General features: G+C 39.5%; 2 protein-coding genes across 8 annotated transcripts; one reads left to right on the top strand and one right to left on the bottom strand.

Moving 5' to 3' along the window:
- Positions 1–452: 452 nt before the first annotated feature.
- Positions 453–4787, bottom strand: jpt2 (Jupiter microtubule associated homolog 2). Its single transcript, XM_079456527.1, has 5 exons — positions 4564–4787; positions 3655–3806; positions 1839–1984; positions 1694–1736; positions 453–1605 (listed from the first exon to the last, which is right to left on the bottom strand). Exons 1-5 carry the CDS (start codon positions 4617–4619, stop codon positions 1370–1372), a joined length of 633 nt encoding a protein of 210 aa, XP_079312653.1. The 5' UTR covers positions 4620–4787; the 3' UTR covers positions 453–1369.
- Positions 4788–5769: 982 nt separating this feature from the next.
- Positions 5770–20177, top strand: cramp1 (cramped chromatin regulator homolog 1). Of its 7 annotated transcripts, none has more exons than XM_079455996.1 (21): positions 5770–5898; positions 6495–6659; positions 7922–8292; positions 10641–10843; positions 11179–11332; positions 11739–11822; positions 11927–11975; positions 12127–12212; positions 12501–12624; positions 12857–12938; positions 14338–15174; positions 15313–15472; positions 15788–15957; positions 16452–16520; positions 16649–16730; positions 16949–17059; positions 17139–17308; positions 17387–17573; positions 18284–18430; positions 18631–18767; positions 18973–20177. In XM_079455996.1, exons 2-21 carry the CDS (start codon positions 6649–6651, stop codon positions 19090–19092), a joined length of 3354 nt encoding a protein of 1117 aa, XP_079312122.1. In that variant the 5' UTR covers positions 5770–5898; positions 6495–6648; the 3' UTR covers positions 19093–20177. The 7 variants fall into 7 exon arrangements, with proteins under 7 accessions (XP_079312122.1, XP_079312124.1, XP_079312121.1 ...); XM_079455995.1 differs by having other exon boundaries at positions 5786–5898; positions 11179–11344; XM_079455998.1 differs by lacking the exon at positions 6495–6659 and having other exon boundaries at positions 5785–5898.
- The last annotated feature ends 525 nt before the right edge of the window (positions 20178–20702 follow it).

Raw genomic sequence — 20702 nt, 5'->3', positions numbered from 1 at the left:
TCATAAAAATCACCTCCCAAGAAGACTGGGATCTTCTTTTAAACGGATGGTTCACACACAAATGAAAATTATTTACTAGCAGTCTTGTTATTTAAAACCTGGATGACTTGCTTTCTTCTACAGGATACAAAAGATATTTTGAAAAATGTTGGTTATTGCGAAGGCTCAAAAGCATTGCAAGTGAATGGGTCCTGCCGTTGTTCCATCATTTTTTTAATTTGAGACCCGATTCTGTCTTTTTTTCCTATACAAATTTGACCTTGTTTTGTACTTACCGTAATTATTTAGTGATGAAGACAAAATACATTTTGTTAAATGGAAAGCATGAACTTTAAATGGTCAACACCGCTCACCTTTACATATGTAAAGACTTCTGTATGTTGTCACAGTGCAAAGGCATCAGTGACACGGTTTCGTACTATACAATAGGGTACAGAATCAATAAAGCTATCTATTAAATCAAGATTTGCGTTAGTTTATTTTGAGCAACATGGAATGGTAAAACATTCTTTTGTCATGAAAAAAAATCAGCAATACAAAACTGCATACAAATCAATTGCAAGACACTGACATCATCTCAGCCAGTCACACTTCAAAGGAACCACTTTAGTTTTCGGAACAGGGGTGGGTGGCACTTTTATGTGGGGCAAATCGCCCACACTTCTACAGACGCATCACATCCAACTACCACTTTTACTGAAAACATACATACTGCTGATGAGGAGACGGACAGGACAAACTTAAAAGCAGTATGACAAAGCCACATCACAGCGACTCTTTTCAAGTACTCTCCTTTAGCATCCAGCATTTTCAAGGTTTCTGTAAATTTGTCAATTTACATATTGTCTTGTGTTATATGATGAGTGAAAATTGGGTTGACATTCTGATGCGGTGTGGACGTTCTGATGCGTTATGTAAATTAAATTTGATTGTACGCATGGTATCCTTTGGCATAGGCGATAATCAGTTCAAACAATTGTGCTTTGGTATGGCACCTAAGCGATAACTTTTACTGTTGCCGATATTACTGAACAAAAGTAAAGCAGTAGGAAAACATTCAAGTTTCAGCACTAAATCTGAACATGCTGATGCTGAAGAGATTGCCTTGGCAACCGACAATGGTTCCAGTTTAGCATTCTATAGACTCTGCCGAGTTTCATTATGAAGATGTACATTATACATTTTAGACAACAAATATAAAGAACCGTCAACTCTAAAGAATAACCATTCATTTGAATTAGTAACCGTAACAGTGACTAAATAAATGTAGGGATGAAGAGCAGATGAGGAATGAATCAGAAAGTGCAAAAGAAATGAAGTAGAAAAGCAAAAGAAAACCGGGCAAGAGACACAGAAGCAGAACTTTGGTCTAATAGAAGACCACACTTGACTTTCCACCAGGTGGGTTAAGCACTTTGTTGTGAGAGCGAGGGCGTGGTCCTAGGCGTGGCTCGTGGTTCTTTTCTATTTGTTGCTCTGTGGCTGGCTCAGAATTCCGAATGGCTGCTGGTTCTGGAGCAGGTTCTTCTTTTACCGGTGTGGGTGGAGGTGAAGCCACCTCAACCTTCACCTCTTCAACAACAGGTTCCTGCTTAGGCACTGGCGCTGAATTAGGAAATAAATGAGAAAGAAAACTCAGCCATTAAAGAGGAAAGAGCATGACAGGCAGGGGTTTTTAAATCGCATTATTTACCTGGTGGAACTGGTGTAGCTTCAACAACCACACTTAAGTTGTCCTACAAAAAAAAGGTGTTAAGAGTTAATAGCTGGTCATGGTTCTTCGTGGAATTTCTAGGTCTTGTGGGAATCAAACAAAACGGTCACTCTTGAGGTCTTACTTTTGGTTTGTTGGGGTGACTTTTAACAGAAGGTGGGTTTGGCTCTGTACCCCAAAATATGTTACTTGTTGCTCCACCAGGGGGAACAGGCTTTTTTTGAGCTTGAGGAGCCTCTGGTTGCCCAAATATTCCACTGCTCTTTCCACCTGTCACAAATGAAAAACAATAAATAAGCTTGTAGGTGCACAGTTGCTTGTTGTGTCTGTCACATCAAGTAACGTGAAATCTGACTGGCGTTATTTATTTCAAGGATAAAAAATATAAACAATGAATGGTTTTCAATACAACCACAGAATTCACAAATTTAATTTGGCTGAATGTCCTTAAGTCACTTTCAACCAGCCCCAATACGCTTTTAAGCTTTTAAAGAAAATCATTTTTAAGAGGTAAAAAGTCAAAAGCTCTGGTTCTGCCACACAATGCCAGTATGAACAAAACATCAGATAAGTTCACACAAAACATTGACCCCCATTGACAGCCATTACACAAAACAAGAGAAACATTTCTCAAAAATAGAAAGAGACATATACATTTGAAGGACTTTAGGACAAATCTATTCAATTTTAAAACATAATAAAAAAAGATACAAACCCACAGCAAAACAGAGCCTGCCCAATGAAAATTGTGGAAGTGATCAACACCTGCATCCAACAGCATGACTAATTCCATCTCAAGCTTCTAGACTGCCCCACAGGCAAAATACATATAATGCAATCATTTACAAAACATTTCTTTCACAATTTACTTATCCTAATGATATTACAAACCTACCTAAACTTGAAACTCAATGGACACTCAATGGACGGACAGGCAACAATTAAACTTTGTTCTGTACCTTTAATAATTTTTAAACTCTTGAAACAATGCAACATTGACTACATTTACTTGAACCCTCATAATGCGATTATAATAGGATTTTGCCTCATGTAACATGTAACGTATATCGCAACAAGGAGGCATGTAAACACCTTAATTGCATTTATGCTGCTCTGGTGGGCACCTTCCTTCATGCAACATAAGCAAAAATTCATGGTAAACATGACAGTTTTAAGTTTCACCGTCAACACAACACTCTGCTTATTCTCTTCATACAGATACACAGCGACCGTGATGACAGTGTAGCAGACGCGCGATTCACAAGAATATATTAAAACAATAGTGACACACCTACTGAACCCGGAGAGCATAGTTTGTACTGTGTTTTGTAGCAAATAATGTAAACTGATTTTTCTTGTTTTGTAATGACTAAGAAATAATTTGAGAAACTACTTGATTAAAAGTTGGGTAAAAATCTAGGGGAAATTGGTACTAAAGTTTTTTGTTGTGTGGGCTTAACATTTTTTAACATCTGTTGTGTGAAGTAATTTGATACTACTGTTGGCATGTTTGGGGTTGCTTTGGTTGTTGACAATGTCTGTTGTATGTCTTGGTATGGTGTGTGAAATTGTGGTATAATCATCTTGGCTAGACTCCCTTAAGGTAAATATTTTTATCTCGCTAGGACCTTCCGGGGGAAAAAAAAGATCAAATAAATTACCTAGTGTAAATTATTTTGTTCACCTTTTAGATAGCCTCAAACATTGTTAACTCAATGGCAAGTTTGCCAGGGTATATCATTTTAACGGATTGTGTAGAAGCTTTGACGTTGCTTCTTCGTGACAAGATATTGAATGCATGAAGGAGCAAGACACTATCCATGAAACCTACTGACAGTGTGGTGAGGATTTTAACTTGGAAAGTGGAAAAGGCCCCCAAACTAACATTAGGACAATGAAATGTTGTGTCTGCTGAAGGAACGCCTTCACAAATCTCTCACCTGGGGGATTGGAGCGTTGAGGACTACCCTTAGTCTCTTCTGGAGGGCCAAAAATAGAGGAGGACATCTTGTTTGGCCGTCTAGAGGTGGACTTGTCTTCCTCATAACCACCAAAGAGATTGCTGGATCCTCCACCTGGAGGTCTTAATACTCTACAGAAAGACATACATAATTGTAATATGTATAGAACTAAGCTTATGCACGGTATTAATAAATACAGACTATTGTTTGTAAATTATATATTTATATGATACAAAATTATATAAAAATGTGTATATTACTGCACAACAGCGCCATGTAAGAGGGAACAGTGCATAGTAATCGAAGCTTATGTGTTCAGGCTGTTATGGGCCACCAAGCGCAGTTTTAACATTTACCTTACAATTAATTTCATATTTTATGAACTATTGATGCACTCAGAAATATAGCAGCCCTATAGTGTACTACACAAACATAACAATGCTGCAAAACTTCGTTTACAAACACCCCCTCGAGAAAACTCGTGCACTTTAAAATGGGTAAATAGCACATACACTCATTTATTTAAAATAACATATTGGATTAAAGTAAATTTCGACAACGTTATATGGGTGACCAAACTTAACATTTGAGAGTCGCTATTCCGCTAACTGCTAAAAATAGCCTATGGCTAAATTAAAATCAAGAAAACATACAATGTCATTATTTTCCAGTAGAGCATAACGTGTTCATCAATCCATGTTAAAGGTACAGTTTAAAGGCGCATTTTAAACCAATCTAGCGTAATAATAACTCCATGGCTAATCCGAGTTAGCTGTTAGCTCTTGGACATGCTCAAGTTCCTGTTTCACTCATGACCGCTGATGAAAACGGAATAACGTTACAGTAAACCAACTATAAACACTGGATTGGTCAGCACGCGGCTCATACCTTGAACTCGGTTTGGCATTATTATCAATTCCCTGAAACATATTTGTTGAAGTCATGATTGCTTGTCACAGTCTACTACGACGTGACCCAATAACTTCACCAACAGCCCCAAATCTGTCCAGTCACAACCGCTGTGTGTTTTAAACTGGAAGTAAAGAAAAAATGGATCTCAAGTTCGCCCTACCACGCCCAGGAAGGCTTGGTTTATATCTCATTATGGGAATGGTCCTCGCAAAAATCAATCTCAATGAGATCGACTTCTATTGGCTGTTGAAGTCTGCATGTGTGGATTCGCATGCTTATTGGCTAGTTTGATGAGCCGCAAACGCACGCTGTCGTTCTCGAAATGATAGATTACATCGAAATTTTGCAGGAAACAATAAAATAAAAGATTTTTATGTACAAATATATCGAATGTAAAACATGAATATTTACAGTGTTTAGCTTTACAAAATCTTATTTCAAACAGATCACAGGTTGGGAAATTAAGTAATAAAAATATGTACAAATATATCAAACATCAAAACAGAGTCAGGCATCAACAATGTAAAATAATATCCACTCTAGAAGTAGCTGGTCAAAAGGAACATGTTTCTAAACTGGAATAATTCTATAAGGTATTTTATTTTAATGTATATACGAAAACTTAACCTTTTTAAATGGCATTGGCACCCACTAATACTTACTGGCTAATAATGACTAATACTAATCATTCTATAAGGTATTTTATTTTAATGTATATACGAAAACTTAACCTTTTTAAATGGCATTGGCACCCACTAATACTTACTGGCTAATAATGACTAATACTAATCATTCTATAAGGTATTTTATTTTAATGTATATACGAAAACTTAACCTTTTTAAATGGCATTGGCACCCACTAATACTTACTGGCTAATAATGACTAATACTAATCATTCTATAAGGTATTTTATTTTAATGTATATACGAAAACTTAACCTTTTTAAATGGCATTGGCACCCACTAATACTAACTGGCTTAAATATATTTTCTGTGGTTTTCGTTCACCAGGGTGAATAAAATGACGCTGTATTAACGTAAGTCTTGATTGGATGCGTTTGAAAATACGCCCCCGCACGTTGTTTTTGTGATGGATTGGGCAATTGACCTGTCTTGTCAATTTACGCGCACGTCAACGCGCAGCCTATCGACCAATCACGGCTTTTGTTTTTGAGTAGTAGTGGGCGTGCTTGAGAGCAGAGAAAAACAGGAAGGGGTGCAGTTCTCAGTGTTTCTCCTGCTACTCCTCTGTTTGTAGTCTCTCTGGATACCGTGGAGTTTTTTTAAGTAAAAAGGAAACCTCCTCAACAGGTATAGTACATACAAATCTTTTTTTTCAACGACGTAGATCGCTAATATACATTACTGAGCGCTTTTTAAAACTTAAGCAGTGCACGGAGCGGTAAGCTAGCAAGTTAGCGGACCAACTTTCCTCAATGACAGGTTCTGATGGCACTGCTCGTTAGTGAACCGTTGTGGCATTGACTGTATTGTCAGCTGTCAGGCTCTTTGTGTTGCGTCAGTTTGTGCTTGTAGGCATTCTAGATTTAGGTTGTTTGTGTGCTGGCAAGCGTCAAGTATATATCATCAAGCAGTCAGCTGCTGACACACTTTGACATGTAACAGTTATTATAACTTACATTGTACGATATATTCATATGGTTTAGCTATCCAATGGTATCTACAATTGTGCATGTGGCATTGGATCAGATCGTCAGAGTACTTTGAGCTTCATATTTTATCACCACGTGTCATTAAGTCAATATTCTTTCTACACATACCCACAGCTTCATACATCCTTCACCCTTTAGTTTGCCATCTTGTTAACTAGATAAACGTGTACATTTGCAAGCAAATGTAATAACATTCTCAAAAGTATTAAATAAAGCCTTTTTGTTTTATCCAAGTGCTCCCACTGACAGCTGCAGCTGTTGATGATAAAGCAGCTGAGGTCAGCAGCATTGCCACCATCTCTCATTTCATAAAGACATTATTACAGTGTTATTCATGGGATGAATCCAGCTTAAAGTTGTTCGTCACCGACAGCAAAGCGTTGTCAATATGGAATACAGGTAACATCATAAAATATATAACATCCCTGGACCCCAAATCATCTAACTGTGCATATTTGCTGCAAATGTTAACTAAAAAAACTATAAAGCGATCCAACTTTATAGATCAAGTGCGTACCTGGGGGCTATGCACCAAATTGTTACGTTAGATAGGCTTTTTGATATTCTGACGCAGTAAAGAGATCTGATGACACACCCTTTTTAGAGTAAACATATTTGCAATAAGCCATTGAAACCATTCTTTTGAGATGGAAGATTCGAGAACGAGTCAGAACCGCCGATTGGCACTGTCATAACTGGGATAAAAAATCATGTGATTTGTTTAATTCATAGCTGTGTTTTCAAAGCCCCAGCCCTTCACTTCAGTACGTGATGTGTATCTAGCCTGCTCACTGTTGAGATGATCAAGGTGCACTTTATGCATATTTGTGGTATACCTTGGGACTGTGGTGTCACCGAGCAAATTTGTTATTTTTAACGATAAATCAGCATCTACTCTAGTTATGATGACGTAGATCGAGTAAGCAAAGTCCAGGCAGAGAGTGGTGGCCGTATTGTTTTTACAGAAAGGCATTAAAACGTCACGCTCGGGTTGGTCGCGTTGTGATCGCGCAGTTTTTATGATAAACAAAAACGTAAATGATAATTGTTTGTGGTTGTGATAAAAGTAGTGAGTTTGTGAGTCAGAGTTGCTGTGGCTACGAGAGCTCCCGGTTGCGCTGCGCGGAGTTGAACCCCAGTAGGAGCAGCAGCCAGGAGAGGACGACTTTGCCTGACCTCGTTTGCGCTTTGAATATGTTGAAAATCGTCAGGTTTTGGCTTTTAAAATCTCCGAGCTCATGGTGAAGAGAAAGAAGACACCGTCCGCTTTCGACGAGCTAGAAAATGGGTGAGAAAGCTTGAGAAACGAGTACTTTAATTAGAGGTCGAATGCGCGAAAGATTTTCGTTGTCGTTTCTGCAGGGCGCTAAAGTGAAGGCGCTCGCGTTTGAATCTCAAGGTAAATAAAGGACGGCTCGCAACTCGAGCCAGGCGAAACTAAACTAAAGGGAGGCTGGGATTGTAGTGGAATCTGCGGTTTCGATCAAAATCTTAGATGAGCAAAGAGGTGTTTTCGATGCGATTTGTCGGGACGGTGCGAGGGGATTTGAAACAAACAGCGGCGGCCATGTTGAGTTGAGGAGAACGTCGTCTTTCCAAGTTGATCGTTGTTTTGTGTCACGGCAGATGTTTACAAATATGCTTCGTTTGTGTTTTGCCAGGATGACAGTGGGCCAAGGGGCCGGTTCGGGTGTCGAGGGGCCGAGCAAACCGGACCGAAAGCTCGAAGGGGACGAGGATGGAGAGAGCGCAGATCAGGCGAGCGAGGAGACGAGTACAAAGAGAGTAGCAGAGGAAACACTTAATCCATCAAGCACGGCCAGCTCATATTCGGATCCGACACTTTCTACCGAAACACCAAGCCCGCCCGGAGCCCAGGTGAACCTGATAGCACTCTCCCCATCCACACCGGCCCCGAACAACCAGGACCAGCATCATTTTCTCCGATCCAGCGTGCGACCTCCGAGCAAGCGGATACGGAAAGATGCCGCGTCCCCGTCGCTGAACGGTCACGGCAGTGCAAAAGTGAAAGGTAAGTGGCCATCTGGACGTGTGTCCACTGCTCACCTGTAGCACAGGACTTTTTGCATCCATTCTATATACGTCTTAGCTTGCTTTTAGAGGCATTTTAAGCCATTTTACGAGTGATGTGTGAGTTTATGGATTGCTTGTTTTTTGACAACGCTGTGGAGCAGCTTGTGAGTGAAGGTGATTTGACATTGTCAAGATCAACACCGGGATGCTTTGCTTGCACTCTAATCGTATTTATTCAATTTAATAGCATCAATACGTTATTTTGAATGAGAAAGCTTACATTTGTTTTTGTTTCATGTACGTGTAGCTGTCATTCTGTCAGGATATTCTTTCTGATTGCAACAGCAGATTTATATTGAGTAAATCATGTGATGGGTTTGAATAATCTGATTGTACACAGTGTTTGTAAATGCAATGTTTATTTGCAGACTGCATTTTAGGACAATAGGTCTGAAGGCTGTAGTGTATTTGGGATGCTCATTGCATCTGGTTGTGTGTAATAGAGAGGGGGAGAGTGAGTTGCTTCTGTTTCCAAAAATGTTGTTTTTGGATCCGTGCACTTAGCAGCAGGTCTGGACACCCTCCGAGATACTCCACACAAACTTGCTGACATGCAGATACTGTCGTGCTAACATACACCCAAATAAAATTAAAAATAGAGTTTATTTCAAACTAGATTCCGGATCTTGAGACTTATTTAGTTTCTCTAATGAGGTGTGGGGGAACTGCTTTTCATTTGACCAACTCTCTGACTGATATTATGAATAATAACAAATAAACAATATATTCTGTTGTTTAAACAATATAAGCCATATATAAAATATAAACATTCCATATTAGTTTTTCTGGTTTATAAATCTGTCATATCCAAAAAGCTTAACAAACCAAATATTATGAAAAGTAATGTAGTATTTGTTTGCACATCCATCATGCAAATAAAGCTATTAATAAACACATTTCGGCACTTGTTATTGACGCCAGGTCATATTTTGTGTCCGAGTAACAGTTGTTTTGTGTTTGTTTTCTTGAAAGTTTGAACCTGACATTTGGTTGATGTAGATATGGCTGTTTGGTGAAAGACACATTACACAAAACCAACAGCTGTACTGGGGTCAGTTTCAATAAGGAGGTTCAACCAACAACTCAAAATATGAACTCTTATTTGATTTACACGAGATGCGTAACGTGAGTTTTTGGTATCAGAACAGCTGATCTGAGTTAGTGATAGCAACTATGGGTAGACTTACCTTGAGCTAAGCATGTGCACCCCGATTTCGACAAACCATGATCAATGGAGCTCCGATATTACGATTCACCATGGCAACGGCACCAAAGAAAGCAACATGGTGGCAGAAAACGCTTGAGAGCGAGGCACACTTTACACTCTGTATACAGTGACTTTACTAATGTACTAAAAATGACAAAATTAACAAATAGATAAATGTACCAATAAACAAACAAATTAATCAGTAAATGAATGAAACAACCGAAATAAAACAGATCAATAAAATAAGAGTTATCAGGTTCTCACTCCTTGCTCTAGTGCTTGGTGTGAGACGTCATGTTGTATATGGCACTTGTTAGGGTGTCAGACTTTCGTGTCAAAGTCAGACTGGTCATCGGTTTGAACCCTGCTCGGAGCAGATTTGGGTAGGAATTGCTGCACATCTAAATTAATGGTTTTTAACCTTTCCATTTCTGCATTGATGTCTGTATTTATTAATTTCTTTATTCATGCACTTTATTTGTACACTTAAGTCATATTCCGTCATTTATCCTCCATAGAAAACTGCAATTTGTGAGAACATGTAAGGGAAAGAAAATGCTCTGCTGTAATACAGGGCCACGATAGTTGATGTTATTGATATAAGGATGGATGAGATATATTTTGATATATCTAATTCACTGTATAGATAAATGGTACAGTTTTTAAAAAATGCACAGGGAAATTATAAAATTCCAGTCGGGTCCTAAATTGCTCTCCTGAAAGCAAAGTACATCATTATGAATTAATGCCGCCTGCTTCCATACAGGATCCTCTATAAAAGTAGACATTTTTGTCACTGAGATGGTCTTCACATACAGGATCCTCTATAAAAGTAGACATTTTTGTCACTGAGATGGTCTTGAATGAATGAATGAAAAAGGTAAACCACTTGTGCTTTAAAAAGGGGGAGAAGATGGAAAGTAGTGCTCCCGACCAGGCTAGGTTCACAGAGTAAGTTACCATGGTTACTGACTCTGAGTATAAGTTACCTTTCTTTTAGAAACGGGCTTGAGTTACCCTGCTTGATAGCATAATGTGTTTAAAAGAACTGACCCCATTTCTTTTTCTCTCCTTATCAGGTGCAGAAGCAGGTCCCTCGGTGTGTGTGACAGCTGCTGCAGGTTCAGCTGGAAGCTCTGGAGCAGGCGGGACATCCAGATCGGCCCCAAAGGGCCAGGGCCCTGCAGAGAAGGAAGATGGGGGAAGTCAGAAGCGAGTGCGCAGACAGTGGGAGTCCTGGAGTACTGAGGACAAGAACAGTTTCTTTGAAGGGATCTATGAGGTGATTTTTCAACATTAGATGATTTGGTCAACAAAAATGTAACTTACTAAAAGTTCCTGGCAATTGAAGGATTTTTCCATGGGTTTTTCACCTGATTGGTCTGTTTCTATCAGATGTGGAAATAATTCTTAGTATAGCTGGACCTTATCTATTATAATGCATTTCTTCTTAATGTTTTAATAGGGCTTTTAATTTAGTTTAATCTTCTGTTTATAGAGATTGGTAACATACCTCTGAAATTGAAGATGAAGTGCAGCATCATTAAAAATATAATTTGGTCTGTATTTTATTCGAATTTTTATCAGATCTTTTTTCTTTCCCTCTTTCTTTCAAAGCATGGGAAAGATTTTGAGGCCATTCAGAACAATATTGCACTTAGATATAAAAAGAAAGGGAAACCTGCCAGTATGGTGAAGAACAAGGAGCAGGTGCGCCATTTCTACTACAGGACCTGGCACAAGATTTCTAAACACATCGATTTCAACAATGGTGAGACTGAAAGTAAGACCGGGATGTACCTAGCATCACATTTACATCTATTTACTTTTACATTTACCCATTTAGGAGCCACTTTTATCCAAACCAACTGAATATACATTGAGTGTGTCACCTGGATCTCTAAAATTGTTTCTAATCTTCCACATTGTCTGGTTTCTTAGTCGAAGCATTTTCAAATCATGTGACATATACATTTGCATGCATGTTAATGATTAGTTACAAAGTCCTTATCCCAACTTAAATCTAGATATTTAGCACATTATAAATGCAGCACATCATCCTCCGTTATGTGTGTCATTTTGAGTCATATTTTGGTTTTTAGTCATAGCCAAGCGCATAGGAAAATATTCTTACATTTTTCTATAATTTTATTAAACTTCATCCTCTTCATTCTTAGTTTATTCCCGTGTTCTAAAGAAGTCCTCACAAGAGCTCTATGGCCTCATCTGCTACGCTGAACTTAGAAAGAAGGTCGGAGGCTGTAAGTATATCAGATAAATTTGTTTCTTCATCAAGGGGGGCATTTTAAATGGTTGAACATGGGAACATTGTGAACTTGACATTCCATGCTGTCTTCTATTCCAGTGATGGATGATAAAAATGTGGCCAAACTAAATGAGCTTATTCAGCAGGGGTAAGTGTGTGTCTATATTTTGAGAGTAAGCAATTGAAAATGTATTGTATAGTGGTGCATTAGGTCATGTCTAATGGGAAAGTGTATGTCACGTCTTTATACGATGTGATCAAATCATGATACTAGTTTAATTTTGTGTGTGTTGTTTCAGGGCCACCACCGTGCGTTCCAAAGGCAGAAACCTCAGGATCAAAGCTCCCATGTGCCGTGCTCTGAAGAAACTCTGTGACCCAGATGGTGTGTTTGTGTGTGATATAGAGTCCAATATATAGTGTTAAAGCATTGACTTCAGTGAAGCGATAGAGTAAGGGTGAGACCAGACATGAAACAGTGGAGCGCTATGGCCATTTAGGTGGGTGGGCGTGATCCATGGTGCTGCTCTCCATAGTGTAGGCGGGATGGTCCGTCACTGTTTCCATGGTTTCAGGACTGATTGGACAATGCAAATTTAGGACACCAACAGATTATATGTGATGGATTTCGGGGGTTATAGATTCTCTTACAATCTTCCGCTTGTCTTTTCAGGTGTGAGCGATGAAGAAGATCAGAAGCCTGTTCGTTTACCCTTGAAGGTTGCTGTGGAGCTTCAGCCAAGAAGCAACCACTCCTGGGCTCGGGTCCAGAGTCTAGCCCATAATCCTCGGCTCAGGTGAGCTTCACTAATGCACAGGTGTTTCCCCACAGATAATTTAAGATGTTTTAGAGGTAGATCTAGTTAATACATTTTGATTACAAAATGAATATATTAGTTTTCATATTGAGCAAGATTCATCAGTGCATTAGACAAGTAAATGAGATCCATTTATTTTCATTTTATTCATGTAATTTGTGGGCTTTAGTATAATATGTCTGGTAATGATCTCTTATTGGTGTGTTTGTAGGATGGTGGTAGAGCTCCACCGGAAGGTGTCTAGCCTCATTGAGTTCCTGAAGCAAAAGTGGGCTATGCAGGATGAACGACTTGTATCCTTGAATTCACATCTTAGCATGCACAGGCATAACTTTAATTTCCTTCCATGTTCCTTCTCATCTGTTTTAAGGGATACATTTATGGTGCATTTTATGACTGTTCAAAATTCTCTCCTTGCAAGTTAGCCTCCAAAACCTTAGACTGTGTTTATACTACTATGCTTTCCCTTAAAAACGCATAACACTTGATACAGTTACGCCTGGCATTTACACTACTTCAGAGTTTACGACCCCTGTAAACGGAGACTTTTGGAAACGCGGCAGACCTCGTTTTAGTTTGAAAACTCTGTGTGTAAGCAGACAAAAATGCAGACTTGAGTATGCGCAGGCGTGGTTGCCCGCATTCGCTTACTGAGTGGGTCGTCTGTGTTATTGCGTTTGCTTCCCTGATTCATTAAGCCTCTGTCATATGAGCCATTACGCTACCTGAAGGCGACGATGACCCGCCTCACAAGGACCGTGTAAACAACAGGCTTGTTTGATTTCAAGCTGCGCTGCTTACACGTATCGACACTGTGACATTACAGCAACACAAGAGACAAACGAGTGCATTATGCTTTTAAATGGCTCACTTAATACAGCAATGTCATCCGTCGACTGGTCTGCGAGGTGCCAGAATGGAATCAAACACTTGCTTTTCCTCGCCATCATTTAAATTTTGTACTGTGTGGTCTGTGACTAGTAACCAACTTTCATCAACAACTAACTTATATGTATGCGCTACTGGTTTAAGGATTTACATAGTCGAATCAGAATTGTCACGTCTTGCCTATAGTCGATTGATAGTCAAATCGCATGCACGTGTGTGTGCATGTGGGAACGACACCAGGTGGTTAACAAGGGTGCAGCAAAACATTGATACACCAAAAAAACAATCAAACATTTATTTACACAATTTGTTTAGAACAGAATATACCTTTGTGATAAATTTTAATAAACGAAATAAGCCAGATTCAAGACACAATGTGCAAAATAAATGTGTTTAGGTAAAATGTTTGAAATGCAGGGGAACAAGATTAACACACAAGCCACAAATAGAAAAAATTAATGTATATTTTCCTTAAACATCACGTAACCATGCTGTGCCAAAAGTGCTATACAATACTAGACCAGATCTCGCCTAAAAACTATTTTTAAAACCACTTGATAATAATTAGAAGATTTGAGTGTCAGATTTGTTGTCGGATCAGGCTCCAATCGAATCTTCGACTATTCGAGGTCACATGCGTTTTCAGTAGTGAAAAAACGGCAGTATAAATGAGGATCGTTTTTGTTTTAAAACGCCATTTTCGTACAAAAACAGGCTAATGTAAACCGCACCTTAGTATCCTAACCCTATTTTTGTGTGTGTCTCTATCTGCAGTCATAATTTGCCTTAACTTGTTATGTGTAGCGTAAGAGCCTGGCAGAACGAGAAGCTCTAGAGGGCCTAACCCAGTCTAGCGAGTTGGAAGACCTGTTTCTATTTCCGGCAGAAAACAGCACAGTAACCAATTTACCAGGTGTGGCTCGGGTTGTACATTCAAAGGCGTCGTGCACCGTGTACTGGCAGGAGAGTGGGCGTGGCCGCACAGGAATAAGGGATTTACCTGCTGCTCACATTCTGGGAATTCAGCCTGCTAGAGGGAAATCGTGCAAATCTGGACCAATGGGAGGAGACCCTAAAAGAGGCGAAGGGCATCCTGTTGATACTTCAGACGTCGGCACTTCAACTCCTGGCTTGGAGAACAGTGTAAACCCACCCCTTTACACTAACTCTCCCTCTGTAACTCCGGTTAGTCCAACCCTCACTTCATCACTTCTTATAGGACAGGAGGAAAGTGGGACGGGGACTGCGGAGCAAGAGACTCTGTTAGGGCAGCCTCAGACTGATCCTAGTGGGCAGGACAAAGAGACTCAGGGAGAACTTCCTCCTATAGAAAGCAGGACTGAGGAACCTGGAACAGTCGTTACATCAGATAAAGGCCCGCCACAAATGGAACCCGCAGGGCGTGGTGAGGAAGTGGGTGGGACTGGACGATCGCCTCAGCAAATCAGAGAAGAAGGATGGACCTCACAAGGCTCTGAGAATGTGACACTGGCAGAACTCTACCTCATGCTGGGCAAGCCAGGAAAACTACAGTTAGAGTATGAATGGCAGCCTAAGTCCCACCCCTCAGCCCCACCCACCGCTCAAAATGTGTTTCGGTGTCTCTTGAGACTTGTGTCATCGGAGGTTAACCCCAAACCAGTGAGTCCTCTTATTACAATATTTATGTATTTTTAAACTTAAAATTTTTTGCACGAAAACTAGAATTAAACTTGTGTGACTATTTAGTCCTGATAATTTTTTCTTCATAGTCTTATTATAACTATTATTCTGTTACAGACTCCAGAAGTGTGTTCAGTGGGAACATCACCATTAAAGTCAGGGCAAGAGGAATCGTCTGTCACTCCACCAGGCAGAACTCCAGCCGGGGCAGCCCGCAGTCCCAGCTGCGGTCGACAGCAACACGCAGCGCGCTCTAAAATATTTTTGAATAATGCAGGTAAAATCACACTACGGTGTGACCATAAACAGGATTCTCATACACATTTGCAAAAAAACATTCCTGAGTCTCTGAGATAATATGTATTTTAATGTTAAAAATGTGTTTAATGAATAGCAACCCAAAACTGTAAAATGTTTAGACCAACAGCAGATAACTGTTGGAGGTGTTATTATCCTGAGGGTCAATACCGTCTCTTCTTGAATTAAACTCATTAGCGTATTGATTCAATATTGTAATATCTCACTTCTCTCTATTAGTTTAACCTCTGAAGAAGTAGCTAGCTGAAATTTAAAAAATATATGTTCTCCACAGGTGGGAGAAACCTGCCACGTTCTCTGCTGGCCTCCGGCGGTGACAGCGAGGGGTTTGCTGTCCCGACAACTCTGCCTCCCAACAGCTCCCGCCAGTTACGGATGTTCTCTCCTAATAAGGAGGCGGAGCTAGCCTTTCGCCAGCAGCTGAACTCCATCAGTCTAAGTTGTGTACGTGTGTTTTTTAGAAGAAATAAGGGAAGCTTTTTAATCTTAAATTATCATTTAGCAAGTGGTCAGTTGGACAACTTTTACACATTCAGTCCCATGGAATCTCATTACTTAAAGCTCATAGATAATAAAGATCAATAATGTTTGAATTAATTCACTGTTCTTCTTTAGGCATTGTTCTGAGATGTATTCAAACTTGTGTAAGATAAGCTCACGTGTCTCATTATAGAAAGACGCTGTTCAATACATTTTAGGTTATGTGTTTAAAAATGAATCATTGTTATGGTGGGCATTTATTAAACATTCCTGATAATGCGAAAAAGTGTCTCGCATTATATCCACAGTTTTGTTCTTTGTTAAAAAAAGGTGCATAAATCTTACTGATGGGGATGTGGGAGTGCATGAGAAAAAAAGACAAACAAAAAATATGAATCGCAATGTTTTGTTTCCATGTACATGTTTTCTTTTCTAACTGTGCTTTATTTTGTCTTTAGTCAGATATGTTTTCAAAGCATAGGAAAATAGGGAGGGGCCGTCCACTGAGGAAACCTCTTGTGGTTCAGGTGAGTGCCAATGAAAAGACATGCAGCATCTCTCATGAACTACAGACTTTTGTTGAAAGTGCAAAGTTTTATCTTTATCTGTGTGTTACATTCACAAATTATAATAGATGACTCTATTTTTCCCACAGAGGACACTGTTGCCACGAACAGCTGGAGACACTTCACCACACGTGTGCTCCTTCTCCATTCTCTCGAATTCATCTGCTACAGGTAATTAACCCATTACATGGCTTATCGTTTGTGAGACATTAGCATTATCAGATAAAATTGCAAAAGTAATGACAGGTTTCGAAAAAGTGTCCTCAAACACTTTTCCTATCTCTCATTAAATTCATATCAGTCAATTAATGACTTGTGATGAGTCTCGAAGTGTAAAGACAGAGACAACTACATCAATGAATTTTTCCATACATTTTTGCATACATCAGGTACGGGTTCCTTTCGTCCAATTCAAACTCGCCTGGCCCCATCAAACCGCCAGCTTCCTTTAAAAGCTTCGTCCACTGCTGCTGGTCCTCCTTCCACTAGTCAGCTATCCAGTAAGTTCACAACTGTAAAAGGAATTTATACACTTCATTTTAAATTCAGGAAAACATTTATTTATTTTAAATGTTTCAGGTGCAATTGACATGGCAGCAAAGTCGGCAGGCATTATCCCAGGCAGCCCCTGTCGAGATGTGGAGGCCCCGAGCATAGACAAGGCCCTTGTGCATGCTGAAGAAGCCATAAACTCCACACCTGCTGCACCTGAACAAGAGCCTGATCCACTCGATCAAGAGCCTTCTGAGGTGAGACAAAAACGAAAATAATTTACTAAATAAAACATCTGTCACCTACGGGAGCAAACAAACTTTTTTTGCCTTCAGGAATCAATTCAGAATGGTGTCTCTCCACCATCTCCAGGTGGTGGAGATTCTCTTTTAGCCCCTCCCAGTGTGGCTTCCTTATTGGATATATCTCTGCCGGGCCCTCCAGAAGAGTCTCTCCCTTCTGGAGAGGCACAAACTCACATCAGTGACTCTATTATCGAGCTCGCCATCAACTCCCATTATGGTAAGTACTAGATAGCTGTTAGTGCTGGGGGAGAATTTTTTTCACTGTTCCATTTCTTTTTTTTAGATTGTTTTAGATTGAGCCATTGAAATTCATCTTTGGAAATGTATCTTAACTATTGATCAAGTTAGTACATTTAAAAACATAATCAGGACAGATTCAGTGTATGCCAAGTGCCATGTTAGAGGTCCAGTGTGTAATTTTTTGGACGATCTATTGACAGAAATGCAATTAAATATGCGTCACTTCATGTCTTCAGAGACGTATACAGACATTTACATGACTATTTCCTTAGAATGAGCTATTTCTATCTATATACTACACAGCGGGTCCCCTTGCATGGAATTCGTCATGTTGTTTCTACAGTAGCCCTAAATGGACAAACTGCTTTACAAAGAGTTTCATAAATACGCCATCTCCTTCAGCAAAGAAGCCAAATCGTAACGTCATCTTAGCCCTGTGTCAGCCACTATAGTGCTTCGAAAGGGAGGTGGTTTGGAGTAGTGATCTGTTGGTGACAGTTCGCAACCTCACCACTAGATGCAGCTTAATTGAATATACTGGACCTTTAAATAGGACATAGTTGGATTTATAAATCTATGCAGAAGCCTTCATGGTAGTTTTTAGCAAACAAGAGAAATGTCCACTGTATTTCCCATAGTTTATTTTTCTGTCTGTCTCATTCATGTACTTGAAAATTACTTTCTCAGGTGATGGATCCTTGCTTTCACCTCCTAAGCTTAATGGAAGTGATAGATCTAAGCTCCATTCATGTGACAGCTGGATGCCATCTCCCACACATGACCCTCAGTGGTACCCCAGTGACTCCACTGATTCAAGTCTCGGCTGCCTTCTATGTATGTAGAACAATTCATGATGATTTATTTTGTCAATCACCCCAATATTTTTAGTTGCTGTATAGATTTAGTTTTTTTTTAAATAATTTGTGCCAAAGACAAATTAAGCATCAATACAACTCTGCAGGCACATTCGCTTACCGAGTAAATTCTGTGTCAACGTTATTGACAAGTGCATCTCTGTTTTTTCCTGATCGCAGCTAGTCTGGCATCTTCTGATAAGGCCAGAAGAACAACTCTTCCCCCATCCAGCAGCACAGCCTTACTTGGACCCAGTCTGTTGGACGGCAACTCCCATGACTGTTTTCAATCCCGTGGCCTGCCTGATGTTGCTGAGGTGAGAAGCCTTTCCATCACTGCCTCTCAAACAGGATGTCCCAGCTGCTGTCTGGTAGCTTAATGTTGTTTGATATGGTGCATTATCACCAGATGCTTTTGGAAATAAACAGGAAGTGAGGGTAGAGCAGATGTCTCATTTAGGTTACCAGGTGCCATGATGATTTACTGATGTCCGTGAAGGTCTGACTGTTTTCATGTTGCAGGTGGATACTCAGCTGGCCTGTATGATGAGTGAGAGCAGCGTTGACTACATCGCCCGCTTCAATGACCTCGCACAGGAACTCTCCGTCACAGAAACGACCCTCCCATCTCCAGTAGACTGATTTAGTGGGTGGGGTCAGCCCCGCCTCTTCTGATAAAGCTGCAGTTATCAATCAAAAAGCCTGGATTGGACAAAAGAATGTTAACCAAAGCAACAGACCGTGTGGTTCAGCTGTTGGAAGTGCAATAGATTGTCGGGATCCACAATAGCATTTGGGTTTTGTGGATTTGTATGTGTGTGTGAGAGGATGTGTTGTTTATATATGTGTGTTTTGTCGTCTTAAGAGCCACTCCCAGGAAATTCCCAGTTTACAATGCAACCTCATGTACAGAGAAAATAAGACGTGCCATATTTGAACAAATTACTTGTCCGTTTTTTGTCTGTTAACTTGTCTCACTTTTGTGTGCGTGCATGTGCATGCATCTGTAAGTGGAGCCAAGGATTGTATGTTGTGTCTTCGTGATTCCTTTCCTGTTGTACGTCATACATGTCTTTATAGCTTGGTGCAAAACCTTCAAAAGCCATAGAAATGCATTTGTGTACGTTTGTGCACACCCTCCATGTTAACAGATGATTTGATTTCTTGTAATGTAAACCTGTTTGGTTTGAAATCTGCACTACGAAAAGGGACCGATAACAAGGGCTTTTTTGTGAGATGAATACAGGAGCTGAAAATATCTGACACTAAGGTTATCCATTACACAAATGCAGTACAGTTGCATCAAATGCACGATCAAACATCTCTAAAAGATTAGGCTTTTTCCTTCCAACACTAGGTTTTATTTCCTACATAATGATTTTGATCCAATAAGGGGAAATTTTTGAACAGGGTTCACACGTGTGCGTTTTTCTTTTCTCTTTTTGTACGTGAGTATGTGTGTAAAGAGTGGGGATGTTTGCACAGATGTAAATAGAAAATAACCCCTGTATTTACTGCTTTTGTAACATAATGTAAATTATTATCAGTTTGTTTATTTATTGATAACTCACAGAGGATGTGTTCTTTGTTTCATTTAACATGTCTCATGCTGGCCTACAGGAGCTCCTCTTAACTGTTTTAAAGATTTCTGTGTTGTTGAAATCAGTTTTCAACCCCAATGTGTATAAAATATAGATAATGCAAACCCTGTGTGTCTGTTTTAACTCAAAAACCTGCCAAAATCACAAGAGGTCACACATATTTTTTTGTCCTAGTGATAAAAATAGTTAAAAGAGGATAGAACGGACATAAATAAATACATAAACCGTATTTTAAATATTGCACAAAATGATGAATCTGTATTACCAGTTACCAAAGTTTTCATGTGAATTATGTGCAGTCATAACATTTCAAATTATTCTGGCAAAAGATTATATTAATATTTTACACCTTTTAAATCCTCAGTTCATACTGTCTACTGTTCACGAGTTAATTTATTATTGCAATAACACGATGAAGATACATCTCTGAAGGTATTTCATAGGATAAACATGAATCATATAAAACTATGTAATATTAACAGTTTGTTTTCTAAATTTTGTTATGGCACGTACATGTATGAATTTTTCGTAAACAATATAGATTTGATTGAATGTTTTGAATTAACCTGTACCACCCCCCATATTGTCGCTAACGGCCCACCGGGGGGCCACGGTCCTCAGTTTGCTCGATTTGTTGTTTTAAGTGAGATT

Source organism: Barbatula barbatula, assembly GCF_947034865.1.
Source record: "Barbatula barbatula genome assembly, chromosome: 5".
Classification (NCBI taxonomy): Eukaryota; Metazoa; Chordata; class Actinopteri; order Cypriniformes; family Nemacheilidae; genus Barbatula; species Barbatula barbatula.
Note: the sequence above shows the minus strand (reverse complement) of the source record. Positions and strands in the feature narration are given on the sequence as shown.

Bases quoted from the DNA above. Each gene is read 5' to 3' on its own strand.
- cramp1 (XM_079455992.1), top strand. From the start codon at position 7,499: ATGGTGAAGAGAAAGAAGACACCGTCCGCTTTCGACGAGCTAGAAAAT. The intron at 10,844-11,178 runs GTGATTTTTCAA...TTTCTTTCAAAG, and splicing joins TCTTTGAAGGGATCTATGAG to CATGGGAAAGATTTTGAGGC. The intron at 15,473-15,787 runs GTAAAATCACAC...TGTTCTCCACAG, and splicing joins AATATTTTTGAATAATGCAG to GTGGGAGAAACCTGCCACGT.
- jpt2 (XM_079456527.1), bottom strand. From the start codon at position 4,619: ATGACTTCAACAAATATGTTTCAGGGAATTGATAATAATGCCAAACCG. The intron at 3,807-4,563 runs GTATGAGCCGCG...GTCTTTCTGTAG, and splicing joins AATGCCAAACCGAGTTCAAG to AGTATTAAGACCTCCAGGTG. The intron at 1,606-1,693 runs GTAAATAATGCG...TTCCTAATTCAG, and splicing joins AGCTACACCAGTTCCACCAG to CGCCAGTGCCTAAGCAGGAA.